This window comes from Trachinotus anak, unplaced genomic scaffold, assembly GCF_046630095.1.
Source record: "Trachinotus anak isolate AG129_WGS33_773 ecotype Australia unplaced genomic scaffold, CSIRO_AGI_Tana_v1 ptg000016l, whole genome shotgun sequence".
Taxonomy (NCBI): Eukaryota; Metazoa; Chordata; class Actinopteri; order Carangiformes; family Carangidae; genus Trachinotus; species Trachinotus anak.
Genome location: NW_027273867.1, coordinates 2819895 through 2837669, shown reverse-complemented (window position 1 = coordinate 2837669; position 17775 = coordinate 2819895). Strand labels below are relative to the sequence as shown.

Sequence of the window (17775 nt, the reverse complement as noted above, 5' to 3'; positions counted from 1 at the left end):
CCCTCAGTTCACTGTCTCCAAGTGCTGATTTTTGACTGTGTGTCTGTGGTGTTTTCCTGTGGTGTCATTTCTGTATTTTCACACAACAGCACCCACAGATCACCCATCCTGCCTTTTTTATCTGTGCAGCAGTGTGTCTGTGTCTCTCCTCTGTCTTACCACTGCTTCTTCTTCTTCTGTTGTTTTTTCTCTATAAAAATGTAAATGCGTCACTTTATGCTTGCTGTCATTGCAGGTTAAGTGAAATGCGACAGCTTTGTGCTTGTGCGACGGTTCTTACCACTATGAGGTTCCACATACGTGCAGCCTCGGCCACCAGCGTGGACACAGAGCTGCAGCCCGGCATCAGCACGATTTTAATGGGCTCCGTGTAGAGGAGGTCGTACAGCAACTTGGTGGCCTCACCTGGATCACACTGTGGACACAGAGAGCAGGACTGTCAGAAACACACTGTGCAGAGTTAATGCAGTACATGACTCAACATAAATAAAAATGACACCTGAAATCACCTGAAATGAAACATCCAGGACATAAAACTAAATAAACAGATCTACTAGAATCACTCCTGTATAATATGTATGATATGTAACATATGACACATTTCTATATATGTCACCTATAAGACGAGATATTATTATCATATATATATATATATATACATCCTAGTTTCTAATATGTATGAAATACACACAGTAAAATGTGTATATGAAAAAAAAATATATATATGATGAATTTTTATGTTGTAATGATATTTGTTAATGATTTATAAAAACAACATATACATAAAATTTCTATATGTTTGTATATATTTTCTTATTAAATTTAAACATACATGTCTGTCTATGGATATGATGATATATAAACTTGCATATTAATTAAATATATTTTGTGAACAAATATGGTTGCAACATATAAAAGTTCATCATATAAATATTTTTAATATATGTACATGTGCAAATTATACTTCATATATCTAGAGGATGTATTTATGTGATACTAATATATCCTGTTATAGGTGACATATGTAACAACACAACTCTTGATATAGGGACATATATGCCATATATTATATGTCTGTGTGGGAGGTAGAGCTTTGTGATTACAGCACCTTCTGAATTACTCTGAGACCATAAGTTGTTGTTTGCAGGAAAATGACACACTACAGGTGAAAATTGGTGCCGTCTGTGTTGCGGTACGTGGTGTGTATTTCTGTGTGTCTCTGTGGTACTAACACTAAGGACCTGCAGACACTCTGACAGGGGTTTACAATCAATCATCAGTCTGCTGCTGGTGATTCACCAGAGGAGCTGTATGCATTGTAACATACTGAGGTACACATGCTCCCTATAACCAGACACACATACACAGAGCCGAGGCAGAGCCAGCAGCCCAGGAGGGGGGTGGAGGGGTGGGGGGCGCAAGGTGAGGCACGTTCCAAGGTCACCTCCACCTCGGTGCTCAGGCCCGGACGGGGAGGCAGACACAGCATTCATCTGTGTAACGCTGGGGAAACATTTACCCACCAGTCAAGCCCCATTATCCTGATGTCACGGGTGTCCCTCACCCTCCATTCACAGCCGATAGTCAATGAAAAATCAATAAGCTATTTAAATGATAATGGTGAATGCGTGGTAACCATTAATCATTTAACAGAGAGGGAGGGGGTCAGGTTTGGATGACATTATGTGATTAACATTTGTCACGTTCCTCCACACACAGCAGTCACAGCAAAGCAGAACATACAAAACTGAGGATGTGAGCGATGAAGAGAGGATGTGTGATAAGACGTTAGAACAGGGGTGATACAAAGACATCCACACTCAACTCTGAGTCACACACATCTGAGCTGAAAGTACTGTTGTCTAATTCTCAAAGGCGACAGGCAGCAGTTTCCCATCAGTCTTTATCATTTCAACTTATAACTGAAGTTGATGTGATAATTGTTCTAAGTGCTACATCACCCATGAGCCTCGGTCACCATGGCTACAGAGAGGAAGCTGCAAAAAACTGAAGCAGTTCTTGATTCCAAAAGGAAGAGTTTATCATCCGTTTCTGAGACAGTGTCATATTAGATATTTTGTTGAACCTTTGTGCTGTTCACATAACCACAGAGAGAGCTGTGTCCGCATTCTTGGCATAAAGACAAACGTTTTCGGGGAGTGTTGGACTTTGCAAAGGTTGTCCCTCTTCTGTGATCCTGTTTGTGATATTCATGGACAGGATCTCAAGGTGGAGTGTGTCCGGTTTGGGAACCTCAGAATTGCATCTTTGCTTTTAGCAGATGATGTGGTTCAAGTATCTCTAAGTCTTGTTCACAAGGGAGGGTAAGATGGAGCAGGAGATTGACAGACGGATTGGTGCGGTGTCAGCAGTAAAGCAGGTGTTGTACTGGGCCGTGGGGTTGGGCGACTGGACGAATATATCGGCGATTGGCTGAGTCCATCGTCGGTTGGTTTTTTTGGGTGATTTTTGTCATTTAATTTTGCTAATTTTAGGGGTCTGCCTCCTTCAGAATTCAACTTGGTAAATAATTAACCTGTAAAGGACAATTCAAATTGTGCACTAACAGGAACCAACAGCTGGAGTTGGGCCATAATATGCACATTCTTGTGGCACTGATTTCCATCTTTCACAAAATACAGCTGTGACTAAATGACACTGAAGCCGTCTTTATTGGTTGCTGTCTGATCAATTGGTGCAGAAAAGCAACATCAATTCATACATGACATTTGAGAACTACACCGAAAACTCTAAATGTGGTTGTGCACCCTCATCATCTAACAGCATGTTATCCTCACCTGTTTGTTCATTTGGAGACTGAAGTGGAGGCTTCTTCTTCTGACAGCATCAGACCTTATTTTCAAGTAGTGTCGGACAGCTGCTCAACCTGTCTTTACAGCTCACAGCAGCAGCTCTGCAGGATGGTGGATTCACAAATGTTCATGCAAATTGGTAGTGTTTTGCTGGCACTATTTGTTTGCAAAGACGGCAAATTGCTTTGTATAGGACCTCTGACTTGCTGGTTGAGTCAGGTTTAAAACAAAAATAATCCCAAACAGGTGATTTTGGGTTTTTTTTTGCAGCTATTCCATAACTGCATTCGCTGATTGCGCAAATTGCTGGACTGATGGTGGCCAGTTGGAAAATTTTGACATATCGCCAAACCCTACTGTGCTGTTGTGGTGAAGATGGGGCTGCGCTGGAAGGCGAAGTTCTTGATTTACCAGTCGATCTTTGTTCTGACCCTCACCCGTGGTCATGAGCTCTGGGTAGTGACTGAAAGCCACTGCCACTGCAAGTAAAGCCTCCTTCATGTCAAAGAGAGGCAGTTGAGGCTGGTTAGGATCCTCTTGGGCGCCTTCCACTGGGGGTTCTCCAGGCATATGTAAGTGGTAGAAGACCCTGAGGTAGACCGAGAACGGGCTGGAGGAATTACATATCCCATTTGGCCTGGGAACACCAGGGGATTCCCCAGGAGGAGCTGGAAAGCGTTGCTGGAGAGAGGGATGTTTTGGAATACCCTGCTTAGCCTGCTGCCACTGCAGCCTGACCTCAGATAAGGGGAAGAAAATGGATGGATGGATGGATGGATGGATGGATGGACAGTTTCAAGTCCATCCAACTGTCAGTCACATGACACCAGAACCTGGGGCACATGAACTAACTTCTTCCACTTCACCACTCCACGGATGCTGTTTGGCCCCATTTGAAGAGACAGATCAACCAATCACAGCTTTGTAGGCAGGTGTAAGAAAGAGGGCCATCATTTTCCTTCACAGTGAATACCCAGCTACATGTAATGCTCTGCTTGACTGTTTGTTGTTTGTGCCTTTCATGCCATGACATCTGAGCTGGGACAGCAGCTGAGCAGATGAGCACCACACAGATCAGCACATGCATGGAAGGGCAGTTTAAATTAAAACACATCCGTATTATTTTTATCATTTCTGTGGCATGTAGCTGGACTGCTGGAAGAATCTCTCATCCTCTTTTCATGACCAGCAAACTGTAAAAGCCTCTGACCACTTCTCATGTGTTTCTGCTGGGGTCAGATCTCCTGCACTGACTGACTTTTATTTTCTTAACTCCAATAAAAAGTTGATTGCTGTAAATCCTTGTTCAACATTCTTTGTCAGAAATGTCCAGAGATTCAGTCACTGATTATGTAGTTCGAAAAACATTCACATCTCAGTTCACCTGCAACTCATATGTCCAACAGTAAGTGAAGGCATCACGCTTCCTCAGTTCTAGTTCTGAGCCTCTACAATAACTGCACATATAGGTCATGTGACCATAATGTTGTCAGATTGTGATCAGTGTTTCTGTCTGTTAACAAGCTTCTGATGGGGAGAACAAATGAACTGTCAATCAGTCAGTGTTGTCAGGTCACATTGATAAAGATGTGTAGTGAACACCTCAGTGACAGTGGACAGTGGCTCCTCTGCTGAACATGTTGTCACATAAAAACTGGTCTGAAGCTCATCTACTGTGACTTCCTGATGAGAAACCTGGATCAGGCCTTGGCCCCGCCCACCACCTGCCTGCTCCAGGTGTCCAGGTGAAAGAGCAGAGAGGATGAAGATGGTTAGAGGAGGAAACATCAGAGACTCAGCCTCATGTTGGAGCCTCAGTCAGACCCAGACTCAGATGAGGAGTCTGTTGAGACCAGAATCAGAGACTAGCAGATGGATCAGAACAGTTAGCATAGTTAGCATCTTTTATTTGTTTATGTTGTTTGTTAGCTTGTAACTGGCAGTGGCTGACACAGTGTTAGTAGTTGTGCTCATGCTAACTCTGGCTCTCTGTACTGACAAAGTTTCAGGTGTATTTAGCCCCGCCCCCCTGTCCCCACAAGTTGACAGGATTGGTTCTTTAGGTTCTATGACGTATGAATCCCTGACTGTCTGAATCAGTTTTTATGAGACTGTTGGTTCACTGCAGTTCAAGGTGGAAACACTCAGTCATGGTGTTGACTGATTATTTCACTCATCATGTGTCTTCATTATATAAAAACATCATCTGGACATGTTAAGATTTTGGGGGGGCGGGGGGGGCTCTTTAAGGTGACTGTCAGGTGTTGCAGCGGAGGGACAACATATATGTGGGTATTCCTGTTTGACACCACCGCTGCCTACACCGCACAGGAAAACGAATGAATGAACTTCAGAGTTTCAGTCATAATTACAGTCATTTCACAGCAGAGTGAGGAAAAGTGCTGTTAACAGCCTGGAACAAAAAATCTGATTCAGTAGTGAAATGAATCATAGAGAGAATTCCACATCAAATCATGAATCCCTACATGTGATGCTCGCTGAGTCTGGACCAGCTCTGTCAGAGGCCAGAAACCACTTCAGTTCCAACCAGAAACATTTAAAACGGCCACGACTTAATTTCCTGCTGCAGTGTTTGCCAACATCAGCAGCTGGCAGGACGTAAACCTGAAGCTGTTCCCTAGCAACCAGCTCCTGAAATGGTGCACATCCTGTCTGCAGGGGTGAAATCCTGTCCTGTGGAGTTAAAGGAGGCTGCTGAGCCATGTGCTGGATTTCCTCTCCTCACATAACAACACTGAGTCCACGCTTGGAGAACGCCGCTCTCTCCAGTCCTGAATCAGATAGATTGGTTTATAAAGTGGGCCCATGGTGATCTGAAGCTGCATTGATTAACCCCGGCACTCAGGGGAAATCACCAACACGTTCAAATGAGACACAAATGAGATGCCCCCCTCCGACCCCCCCAACCCCATCCTCAGCCCTCTCTGAACCTTTGGGACCTGCATGACAGACATCTGATCATCATCTGCTCCATTCACCTCCTGATGACGCAGGCCCGCTCGTCTGTGATCAGCAGGAGACCCATCAGAGGGTTCGGCGTGATGTGCAGCTGGCCTGGCAGAGCGGCGGCGTGCTGCAGGGGTCTGTGATCAATGACACTTCTTACATTTGGCAAACTGTTCTACAACATGACTCTCTCACACGCAGCCGTCCATCTGCTCCTGTTTGTGCCGCGACACGAGGTGCATGATCTTCTCTTTTTCTTGGAGCCAAGTCTGTTTTTGTTTGAACTGCAGTTGTCTCGGTTACTGTTGTCATGCCAACCTCTACAATCCCCCCTCCACCCCCCATCTCCATCCTCTTTAGGCTTTTTGAAGTGAGGATCCAGTGCAGAGCAGCACAAACCAATGAGAGTGATGCTTTTCAAAAACACCATCCTGTCACAGTGCATTTAACTGTTTATATACTGTGTGTGTGTGTGTGTGTGTGTGTGTGTGTGTGTGTGTGTGTGTGTGTGTGTGTGTGTGTGTGTGTGTGTGTGTGTGCAGCAGTGACAGACTTGAATGCAGGAAATGTTCGACCACATCTTTGGTTCAGAGGTTAAATCTGAGTGACACAGACACAGTGACACTGGAGATGAACCCACATGTTCCACACGTTTAGAAACAGAAACTTTTTCAGTGAGGGGCTCAAAGCTGTGAATGAAGCTTTAACATCCATTTGACTAACTGCAGGTGAGGAGTAACAAACACTGCAATCCCTGATCTGTATTATTATTTCTAATCATTGGGTGCAGCGTGTAATCAGCCCTGACCTTGGACCACGTTGTGAAGACATGAAGATTTGACTTTGAGGTGAAGCAGCTCTGTGTGAGGATGTGTGTCAGCCTCGGCCCCTGGACTCATCATGTCCCTGTTGGGAGGGTTCAACTTGTAACAGCTGCTCCTCTTTGCCATGACTCATGTCTCGTGCTGCCTTCAAAGCTCATGTTATCAAAGAACTGATTTCCAGGCTTCTGTAATAGCGATAGAGGATAATTGGCTGTTAAGTGATTCCTATATGCATCAAACCTGTGTCAGTGTCACTGATACAGGCTGTGAAATAACAGCTGCTGTTCCATTAACTGCTCCCAAACGCCCAAGCGACAGAATAAACACCTGAACACAGCATCAGGCTCAGTGATGGACGTCTGACTATCAGGAGAAATGACAGCAGTGTCTGTGATGGTGTTTCTAAAGCCCTCTAAATGTAGTGTTTTCATTCATTTATAGTGTAACAGCAGAAATGTAATATTACCCACAATCCATTTGTTTTATCAGGGAATGTTTACAATGAGTGAAACTGAATAACATTAAAGTTACAATATGTTTCCACATTAAAATGTGTAAAAACAACCAGACCTCTGTTCTACATGTTGTTGAGTTGTGTTCTTACATCATCACACATGTTTCCATCAGTTCTCAAACACAGAAATCTGTGATTTTAATCATGGTAACGTTCCATTTCATTGGTCGCCTGTCAGTGACGTCATGTCCTGTCTGCTCATGTGTCGGTCTTGTGTTTGTTTGACAGAAGCTCAAACTGACTTTGATTCAGTTTGAAGTCTCATGTTTCAGATCCTCTTTCTCCACCTCGGTGGTTTTCAGCTCTGTATTTGGACCAGATGAAGGATTTTAGTCGTCGGATGTCTGGGGTTGGTCGCTGGTCTTATGCTAAGTCAGTCATAACTTGGCGTTCTAACGTTCACACATTTACATTTACTTATTCTGTGAGGTTGATGAGTGGAGCTTCAGGTCAGTAGAGACCTCGGTGTCAGGACTCAGTTCTACATCTGTTTAATAAGTGAGGGAGATCAGGTAAAGAAGTGAAGTGAGAGTCAGAGTTGGAGCTAGGTAGACTTGTTAGGGTGTTAGAGGTGTTAGGAGAGGAGCTGCTATCTGAGGAGAGGAGTCTTCAACAGGGTCTTGAAGATAGAGAGGGACGCCCCTGCTCTGACAGACATCAGGAGCTGTTTCCACCATCAGGGAACCACAGACCAGAACAGTCTGGACTGAGACTGTCTGTGTGCAGGGACAGTGTTGACACAGTGGAGGAGAGGGAGCATCAGGCTGGATGACTGAGTTCAGACCCAGACGTCTCTCTGAGGGCAGCATCAGAGACTGGATCTGGTTCAGGGTCAGGGGGAGTTAGTGGAGGTGGATGAGGAGCATAGAGACTTTTGGGGCTGATCAAAGACCAGATTGGACCATCTGTGAGGGTTTCAGAGACCCCATCCCTAACAGTCTCTGTCTCTGTCCCCACTAACAGTTGCAGGAGTTGCACCATGTGGGCTTAAGCCTTCCTCTCACGGAGACCAGTCGAAAATCTGACGCCTTGTCAGAAGCAGGCATTAAGTCAAAAATCTAGGCTGTTTCTATAGTAACGATGTGAAGACAATGACATCTCATTTTAAATTTTACAACAAAGGCTTTTTGATGGGACAGACTTATTAGGGACAGAAGTGATCCACCGGAAATTCACAGCGATAAGGAGCTGACTGAGAGGTTGAAGAGCTGAGCTGTCACTGGACTGGCGCTTTGTGTCAGACCACAATGCAGCGGTGCGCACAGCTCCGTTCAGAACAGTGTAGGACACGTGATCCACATCCACCTCTCCACCTCTGTCTTTTCAGGCCTAAAATTATCTGCCGATTTCAGATTCACAGCTGAGCACCATGCAGAGAGTCATGGGCCGAAGGGGACAGACTAGACTCAAGACTAAGACTAAGACTTTCATCCATCTACCTTTTTACCTCATGATAACTGTAAATATGAGAGAGACAAAGATAAAGAAAGCTACACTGAGTAAATGCAAACAAACAAACTCACTACTACATAAAATCTGAAACAATCCAAATTAGCAGCGATTGTTAGGAACGTATCCTAGCAACGCACACTGCTGGGCAACAGCCACAGACATGTGTACAGTCACATCAGTAAGACCAGACGTAGTTAAGACTAGGTTTAAGCTTGGTTGGTGCAACTGACCTTCAGTCTCTTCTAAAGACTCAGCAGTCAGGACCAGGTTTAGTGAAGACCAGCTGGACCAGAGCGCACCAGCCGGGCGTCCACCTGGGCGTAACGTCACGTACAAATTAAAGGTGAAAGTGACAACCAACTTAAAGTTATGACTAATGCACCACTTAGACTTAGGCCCTGTTTGTGTTTTTTAATAGGTGTAAAAAAAAAGGAAAGTCAGACTTGTGTCCATGGTAACTATAAAGGAAAAACAACGATAGAAGCAAATCTTGTTCACAGAAAACGAAAAGGCCGTGAAACAGTCATCTGTCAGCTGACTGACAGGTTTGAGCCAATCAACGAGCTGCGCTGCTGTTCTGACTGAGAGACCCCTAGTGGCAGAGGTTACACACTGTAGTTTAACACTAGTGACAACTAAAGCATGACAAAGTCACTGAATCCACTTTAGAGTCAGGACATTACACAAACAGCTGCTACATGTGTGAAGTGAGTATGGGCTCGTGTTCCCAGAGAGGAAACCAGTGACGTTCACTTTGAGAGGAACAAGTCTCCTCTCTGCTGTGAGGAGGGTTTCATTCCTCCTGACCACCCAGGCCCTGGAGAGCCACATCTTACACACTGTCTCTGGAAACCACCAGTTTTCATGGAACCACAGTTACATACATAACCCAGGGCCATGTGGTCTGGATCTGGATTCATGCTGACTTCCTGCACCAGTCAAACGTTTCAGAGCGTCTCAGTGTGTCTGAAACGAAAACACAGAACAAACAAATCTTCTTGCTGAAATCTAAACTGAATCTAAATGTGTCACTGTCACCTTCAGTCCAGTTGATCCCAGACCAGCTCCATGTTTTTTTTACTTCACTGCTGCAGGAAAGATGGAGGTCACCAGTTTCTCCATCGCTGATGAAGACCTGTTCTCCATCTACAGGAGAACATCCACTGTTCACCTGAGCTGCTGGACCGTCAGCAACAGGTGGGAAAGTGGGGGAGGAAAACTTTTGACTGGGGGTGTTTGTGAAGGTGGTGTGTTCGAGCTGAAACATGGCAACACTAGGAGAGATTCTGGTCTGGAAAAAGTCGACAACAAGCACCACACAAGACACACTGAACAAAACCACTGACTGTCTGCAATGGTGACTGTTTTAGATCCTTAAACTAACAACAAGAGACGCAGGACACAAACCCTGAAAGAATATATGTCGCCAGTGAAAATACTCCAGGTTGCAATCAACATTTCCCCCATAATGCATTAGGCAATGCAAAGTACGTAGCATGGTTTGTGAAATGCAACAGTAGTGTCAGGCAGCTGGACCCTACACTTCCTGCTCGGTACCTCAGACCCTGTCCCGTCTGTCACCGTGTTCCCGCCACCACACTGTGTCCCAGCGTGGTGACGTCTGAGCGCGTGCAGGCTGTGAGGCTGCTGCTAGTGTGCAAACACACACACACACATACACACACACAGTTGTTTAAAAGACACAATACACAGAGGACTGACGACTATCCTGATGATGGGGGAAGTGTCATCACAGTGTGAACATCAGGAGCAGTCTGCGCTTCTGCTACAACAAAAGTCTCATGCTTAGTCTCATCCCGGTCCAGACCCTCTGCAGCTGATGATAACACGCTGTCACTTCCTAGATTCCTGATTTAACCCAAGCTCCAGCAGCTGCGTGCTCACACGTCCCTGCTTTCAGTTCATGTTCACATGCGTCTGCTGCGAAGCAGAGACATGATGCTGATGAACACATGAATGCTGCACAGTTTCCAGGGAAACTGTGTCTAGTTGATTTGTGTTGTTGGTGAAGAATTGAACTGAAAAAGCTCTGATTCTGACCAACATATGGAGAGTGGGGACAGATGGAAGAAGTGAGTCTTACAGCGTGAATAGTTTGTCAGCTACTCACCATACTGTCGTAGTGGATCAGCTCCAGTTCGTAGTCCGGCAGGATGTCGGTCCTTTTATTCACCAGGTCCAGGGCCATCTGAGCGGAGGGGAGGCAGGCTTGTCCGCCGGGCCAGCCTCCACTCATGGGGAAGAGGGCTCCGATGTAGAGCTTCTTCTTGCCTAGAGCCGGGCAGCAGCAGGAGAGGAGCACAAAGAGGGTCAGGGTCAGAGAATGGCGCAGGACAGACCTGCGGAGGAGCGTCTGGCAGAGCCCAGCCATGGCTTCACGGAGCTGCGTGAAGTGAGTCTATTCCTCCGGTAGTGTTCCGCTGTGAGTCTGCAGGGTGCACTGCGCGGGGGTCAGGACCAATCAGTTTCCCTGCGCTTGTCCTCAGACATGGGGGCACATTCACATCACTGACTAACCTGAAGCGGACAAATTACATCTGACTAACACATGAGCCGGATGTCAAACAGCCTCATTCAGCTGCTGCGAAGTCTAACATCTCTGCGTCAGAGCTGGACTCCAGCGGCTGGAGTTGCTGTTTCAACTGAACTTGGATGTTCAGTCGAGATTTGGGATGAAGTCGGGTCCGAACTCTTGCCGCTGTCCAAGGAGCTGAAACTGACCTCTCTCTCTCTCTCTCTCTCTCAGACACGAACACCGCCTGCCTTTGTCTCCCTGTCAAACATTAACGAACATCCACACCGAGCTGAGGGACTCGGTTCTGTCCGGATCCTCTCGCCGTCTCTCTGCCCTGCCTCGTCCACCCGCCCACGGACTCGCCGCTCCCCCGTCGAAAGGCTGTTTGACGCGCGGGTGGTGTGGCAGTCTAACGGGAGCAGCGGGGTCGGGCTCCGGACGAAGAGGTGCAGCTGGAATGCGGCTGACCCCCGTCAGGATCCGGAGAGAGGACACGACGGGAGCGGTGTGGAGCTCGCAGCTCTGAGGCTGACTGCAGCAGCGAGAGAGGAGGAGGAGGAGGAGGAAGAGGAGGAGGAGGAGGAGGAGGAGGAGGGATGTTCACTCTCTCCGTTTCACAAACCACTTTGAATTTGCAATCCCTTAACACCGTCCCGCTCATCTATCTCTCCGCCTCCCGCTCACCCGACAACAAGCCCCCCCCCGCACGTTAATGTTAATTGCCCGTCAGTGACTTCACCTCCTCAGCGCCTGGTTTTCTTGCCTTGCTCCTTTCACGTCCGCAGTTTAATTGCCCTCCTGCCTCATTAACACCATCATGGAGGCCGCACGCGTCCCCTCGAACTCATTCATCCATTTCAATTCAATCTCACGGGGGCAGGGCCGGAGGAACACACTACGGGGCCCCAGGGCGAAATGAGCGGGGGGGGGGGGCGTATTGGTCCCGCCACTCTCCTCGCCCCCTGCATCTAATCTGTTGCGTTTAAAGCGTCAAAAATTCATTGCTCCTCCTACACATACATGATTAAAAGTGTCAGACATTAACCCTTTAAAACCGAGTGTGTCATGGACGACACATTTGCGCAGGCGCACTTTGGATTACCGTAACTGTGGCGGGCTGGTGTTTCTCTGCGGGCTGCGGACAGACGGCGGACGTTTTGAGGCTCAGGTGTTAAAGGGTTAAATGCACCAGTCTTCAACGTCTTCGGTCTTACTCAGTCTGGTGGCTAATGCTAGTTAGCGTTAGCTGACTGTACTGCGGTGTAACTGACATTACTGGGTCAGTTATCTGACTTTATGACTCTGGTGCTAATATGACACTGTGTTCAACAGTTACCATCCACTTGTGGCTCCTGCTCATCAGGCACAGAACCCAGCACCTGACCAAGCCACAGATCTAAATTAGGAAAATGCATCATTTAGGTTGGGTTAGACGTATTCATCAGTATGTTTACAAAATATCAACGGAATAATAAAGGTATTAAAAACAGATTTTAACCCAGTACCCCAAAGCCCGCCCTACACCGACAGGGCCTCAAGGTACAAGGTTTAGAAGTGGATATGTAATAATAATAATAATAATAATATTAAAAGATAATTGCCACGCAGAAAGCCTCTTGTAATTTTTTTTGTGGTTTTATTCTTACTGTGTAATTTTGTTAAGAAAAGATATATATATATATATATATATATATATACACATATATAATCATTATTATTATGATAACACTGTAGTTTTATTGTTGTTACAACATACACTGATCAGTGTATGTTGTCACCAGAGAGCACTGCCACACTCACTTTACCAATGTTGTTAATTGATTTTCTAAACTCTAAAATAAAACTGGCATCAGTCAGGCTCTAATGAAAAAAGTTGACTTTTTCCAGATCTTTTCCAGTGTAAGTGAACCTTCTTTGTCTATTAGTAATAGTGCTACTGGTTTCAGTATTTGTTGTCTTAGTAATAGTTAAGTTACTATTAGTATTATTATATTATATATTAGAAACCTGAACTGCAATTTTTACACTAATTAAACTTAGTGTGACATGTGTTTGTAAAAGATGTAAGTTATATGTTTCCATTCACCTCTGCTTGTTTTAAACATTCATCCATCCCCCTCCTTCATCGTTGTCTTCCTCATGAGTCAATACAGTCTTTTAATGTAGCAAAGCACATTTCAGAGGTGGTGTTGAGCCATAATGAATCATGCTCTGCCTCTCCCCCACACACTCCCACATTTACACGTTTCTTCATTACTGTCTCTTCCTGAGAGCGGCCGTGCCTTCCATTTTGTCCCTGTGTGTGCGTGTGTGTGCATGTGTGTGTGTGCTGGGTGTATCTTTAATAATGTATCTGCACAGTGATGGGCTGACACCGATCCCTCTCATTATTTGCCTCCTTCTCTCCTCTCCTCTCTGCCCCTCTGTCCTTCCCGCCTGCTGCTGCAGTCTGATGTCTATCACTTCTGTTTCCCGCCTCAGCTCTCTACCTGACCGGCTCTCACTTTCTCGGGTGGGTTGATGTGTATCTCTCTGTCTCCTCCCATCTGTTTCGCCATCTCTCGGGGATTATCCGTGCAGCTGGAGAATACAGGCGTGTCTCCTGCCATGTCCCTGAGCTCCAGCTCATTGCTGTCAGCACACTGCTGTCATTTACCAGACAGTCCGCTCCGAACACACAACCTGCTCAACCAGTTTCCATCAACGTGAAACTGGGAGCAACATGCAGCACTGTTGTGCCTCCTGATGTGTTTGGAGTTTTTTTGCCCATCAGTAAATTTGAATACCACTTTGAGCAGAGCTGATAACTGATTCCCTGGTTTTTTAAACAATAGGCTAATTCTGTAAAATGGAGCACTTGTGATGAGGTGGGTAAAAGCCGAGCTGCTGGTGTTCAATGAATACAATTAAAGAGCTTAGGATAGTTCACTCTGCTAATCCTGTTTCTTCTCCAGTGGTGCACAAGTCAAGGTCATTTCTGTGCTGGAAACTGTACAAAGCACGATCAGTTAAAGACAGGGGCATGTTCATTTGCAGGGACGTATTAACCAATCAGGGGGTCGCTGGGAAAATCAAGCTGTGGACCGCTTCTTAGCCCTCGTATCCTTGATGCAGCACAGCGGAAAGTGAGGGTCCTCCAGGAAAAAACGAGCCCACAGGTCGTCTGTCAGCAGGTTATTATGACCAAAAGTTAGGTTTTGTTGCTGGGTCAACCTTCATTGTTATTATTGTAACCATGACAATGATTGTCTAATGTTGAGGAAGTACTTATTTTAACCGAAATCACCATCTTTTCCTGAATCTAACCAAGCCATGACTGTTATTATGGTAACCATGGTGATGGTTTAGGTAGTTAAGGTCTTCTCTGGACCTGGTCTTAACTTACATCCAGCTGGCCTACCATGGATCTGAGCTGCTGCTATATGAACATACTGAGCATTATAGAGTACACGGATTAGAAGGTAGCTTTATTCAGCTGCACTGGAAGAATCTGGAGCACAGCAGCAGCGTAAGTAATGGTAACATGTCACATGTGATATTGTTTGGAAGCTACCCCACAGGGCTTTAGTGCACGGGCAAATATAGAAATGTAAAACTTGCTTAGAGAGTGGAGAGAGAGAGAGAGAGAGAGAGAGAGAGAGAGAGAAGGCCAAACAAAGAGAAGAAGAAGGAGTGAGAGAGTGAAGAAGAGGAGCTGTCACAGGAGCTTTGATCCATTGTTCTACTTAAAACTGGGCCGACTGTTCTCTCCCATCAACGTGCCGATGATCACTGTTTGTCAGGAGGTAAAAATGGACAGAATGTACCATCAGATACAGCCACATGCTAAACATGCTGACTGACGGCTGGATTACCAGCTGCTCTGTGGCCCCAGGTCGTCTGGGGGCCAGTGACTTTGTTATTAATTGATTAATTACAGATTTGGTTTAGTAAAGGAAAGGGCCCTAATCCTGCATCACTGATATGCTTCAAATTTATTTCACCTGATGAATTTCTATCTGGATAATGTCACTGGCATTTTCACCCAAAGTGTTTCTCAACCGCACAGCAACTGTAGGGTGGTGAATTTGGTGATGGTGGTGGTGGTGGGGGGGGGCTTACACACTGGTGACCTGGTTCATGTCATGCGTCCTGTGTGTGATTAGGTTCAGGCTGTTCTGGTGATGGCTGGTTTAGAGAACAGCCGTGGTTTTAGTTAAATGGTGACTGTTTATTTTAGTTTGATCGTTTTGCAGCTTCACAGATATGCTCTTCAAAAGTATTTCCTTGTCATGTTGATAAAACAAAATGTTGATATCAGAGAAAACATCATTCAGAACTTTTTCTTCTCTGGGTACACTATATGCTCAAGGCAGCTCCAATGTGGTTAGGGACCAACCAGTTCCCCAACCTGAACAAGAATCAACCCTCTGATACGACCCATAGCAGTGTCTCCTGAAATAGCACCCCTAAGGCGGCAAGCATACTGGACCTTGGTTGTCATGGTTCCAATAATAAACATGTGGACTGTGTAAAGGGCAGCATACACACCTTTGTCACTATGGTTACCATAATACGGTCCTGGCTTGGTTAGCTTTAGGAAAAGCCTTCCTCAACATTAGATGATCTCTGTTGTCATGGTTACAATAATAACAACAACGGTCATCAATAATAGAAACAACATAAACTGCTACTTTCACATGGGAAGCGAACACCGCTCTCCTGTGTCATATTCATCCATCCACCCCAACCTCCTCCTGACGTGGACTTTGTTGCTCTATAAACCTCGTCACTGCACTTTTCCCTTTGCTCCTGTCATCATTACTACGACCACTAGATGTTGCCTAGCAACAAAACCTAACTATGGGTCACAATAATCTGCTGACAGACAACCGATGGGTTCCTTTGTTACAGGACAGTCTTGTGTTATAGAAAGTTTGAGCATCTATAGTTCCAAACTTCATCTGCTGATGAAGACTGTGTGATATGGTTGAAAGCAACATAACAAGCAGGTGAACACAGTAGATGATGATTTTGTTGACTTGTGTTTATGTTTTATGTTAAGGTGCCTCTTGTATTCATAAGAGAAGCTATAAAGCAAAGGAAAAAAGCTTTGTTGTCACTGTACAAACAAATTCTTAATCAAACAGGTCTCAACACCAACAACTACCATGTCTCCATATTTATTCCTGCCCCAGTTCAACTGATGATGATTTGAATGAGGTTATTGTTCGGAAATTACAATGCAAATGAGGCTGGCTCTCTTTGCTTGACACCCCCAGCTACACAAACACACACACACATACCCCATCCCCACCGTCTGTCAAGACTGAGTCCGGTCAGGGTTGGCTGCATGAAACCACATTGGCATGCAGGTTTCAGCAGGGCTGAAGAGACCACGGCAGCCACGGCCATGACAGTTTGGAAAAACAAAATGACAGCTGCTGGGAGGAGAGTGCTGACAGCCAGAGCAGAGCACGCTGCTGCACACTCCCCGGTCAGTGGCTTCAGGTTTTCGGAGGTTAGAAGCTGGCTTTTCATTGGTCAGAGTTCTGCCTACAGTATATATTTGCACCCTCTTCCAGTCTGAGGTGATACCACACAGGTACGTGCTGCAGTAACCATGAGCAGACACTCATCCTCCTGAGCCCGCCGCTGAGGCGTCCTCAAAGTGGGACATGTTGTATGAAACCAGAGCCTCCAACACAGCCATTAAACTAAATTACTCTTTGTACCTGGGGAGATGAATTAAGGTGAAACCTTAATTACTGGATTGTGTCGGCTTCACGCAGCAATGTCCTGAAGACAGAAAAAGCTTTTCATCCTCCCCATGGACCCTCACATATGCCATGGTTGACATCTGTTAATGACAGTAATGAAAGCGGCTGAGCTTGTTCTGGCGCTGGGTTTTAAACAGAGGCGGTTAGAGAGTGGCGTGGGTGAATCGAAGAGGAGGGATCTTTAAGTGGCTGCTTGTGCGATGGTCCTGATAGGACTCCAGGAGCTGCAGGCTACATCTGATATTCATGGGCTCTCTGTCCCTAGCTCAGCACTGAGCCTGGAGGGTTGTTCTAAAATAAAGCAGGGCTCAAAGTGACAATGAGATGAGAGAGAAACATCCAGAGCCTGGAGTTTCAATCCCAGTCAGATAACACAGCTTACTTTACTACTCATTTCAGCTAATGTCGTGCGCTCAGCAGGAGAGGCCCACCTGTGGTGCCGCTGCTCATTCTCATTATGTGGTGACACTGGAGCACTAAAAATATCCTGCAATAAAAAGTTGCTCCTTATAAATTTGAACAGAACAAGAAGCAGCCTAAAAGTGACCAGTGGCCAGTTGTGTCCTGCTCTGAGGTCAGTGCATGCCTTGTTAACATTTCACACCATCTGCATCATATTAGGATGAAAAGGCCAGTCTGGTCCTGAGACCTGTTTTCCTCTGGCCTTCTGCTGCTGAATGGCACTGCAGGCATCTTCAAAGGCGGGGCTTCACTTCAGGCTGCGGGGGCTCGACTGAGTCTTTGGGGTTCTATGATTGGCTGTGTGTGTTGTCAGGTCACACGGGCTAGCACGTTTGGCTGTGCAGGTTGCTAGATGACTGTAGGGCAGCACAAATGGCTCAACGGGCTGCCAAGATCACTGCAGGCAGGAGGACATGCTGGCGGAGAGAGGGAGCTAAAAATGACCACT

General features: G+C 45.9%; 1 protein-coding gene across 6 annotated transcripts in view; it reads right to left on the bottom strand.

The window, feature by feature from the left end:
- gabbr1b (gamma-aminobutyric acid (GABA) B receptor, 1b) overlaps positions 1–17775 on the bottom strand; it is a 146272-nt gene that overhangs the window by 52483 nt on the left and 76014 nt on the right. For 4 of the 6 annotated variants that reach the window (XM_071499914.1, XM_071499911.1, XM_071499912.1 and 1 more), the window contains exons 7-8: positions 10702–10862; positions 281–415 (exon numbers count right to left, since the gene is read on the bottom strand). In XM_071499914.1, coding sequence (XP_071356015.1) covers positions 281–415; positions 10702–10862 — 296 coding nt within the window. Of the gene's footprint in view, positions 1–280; positions 416–10701; positions 10863–11845; positions 11957–17775 lie in introns of those variants that run through there. The other 2 variants (XM_071499916.1, XM_071499915.1) reach the window with 2 other exon arrangements.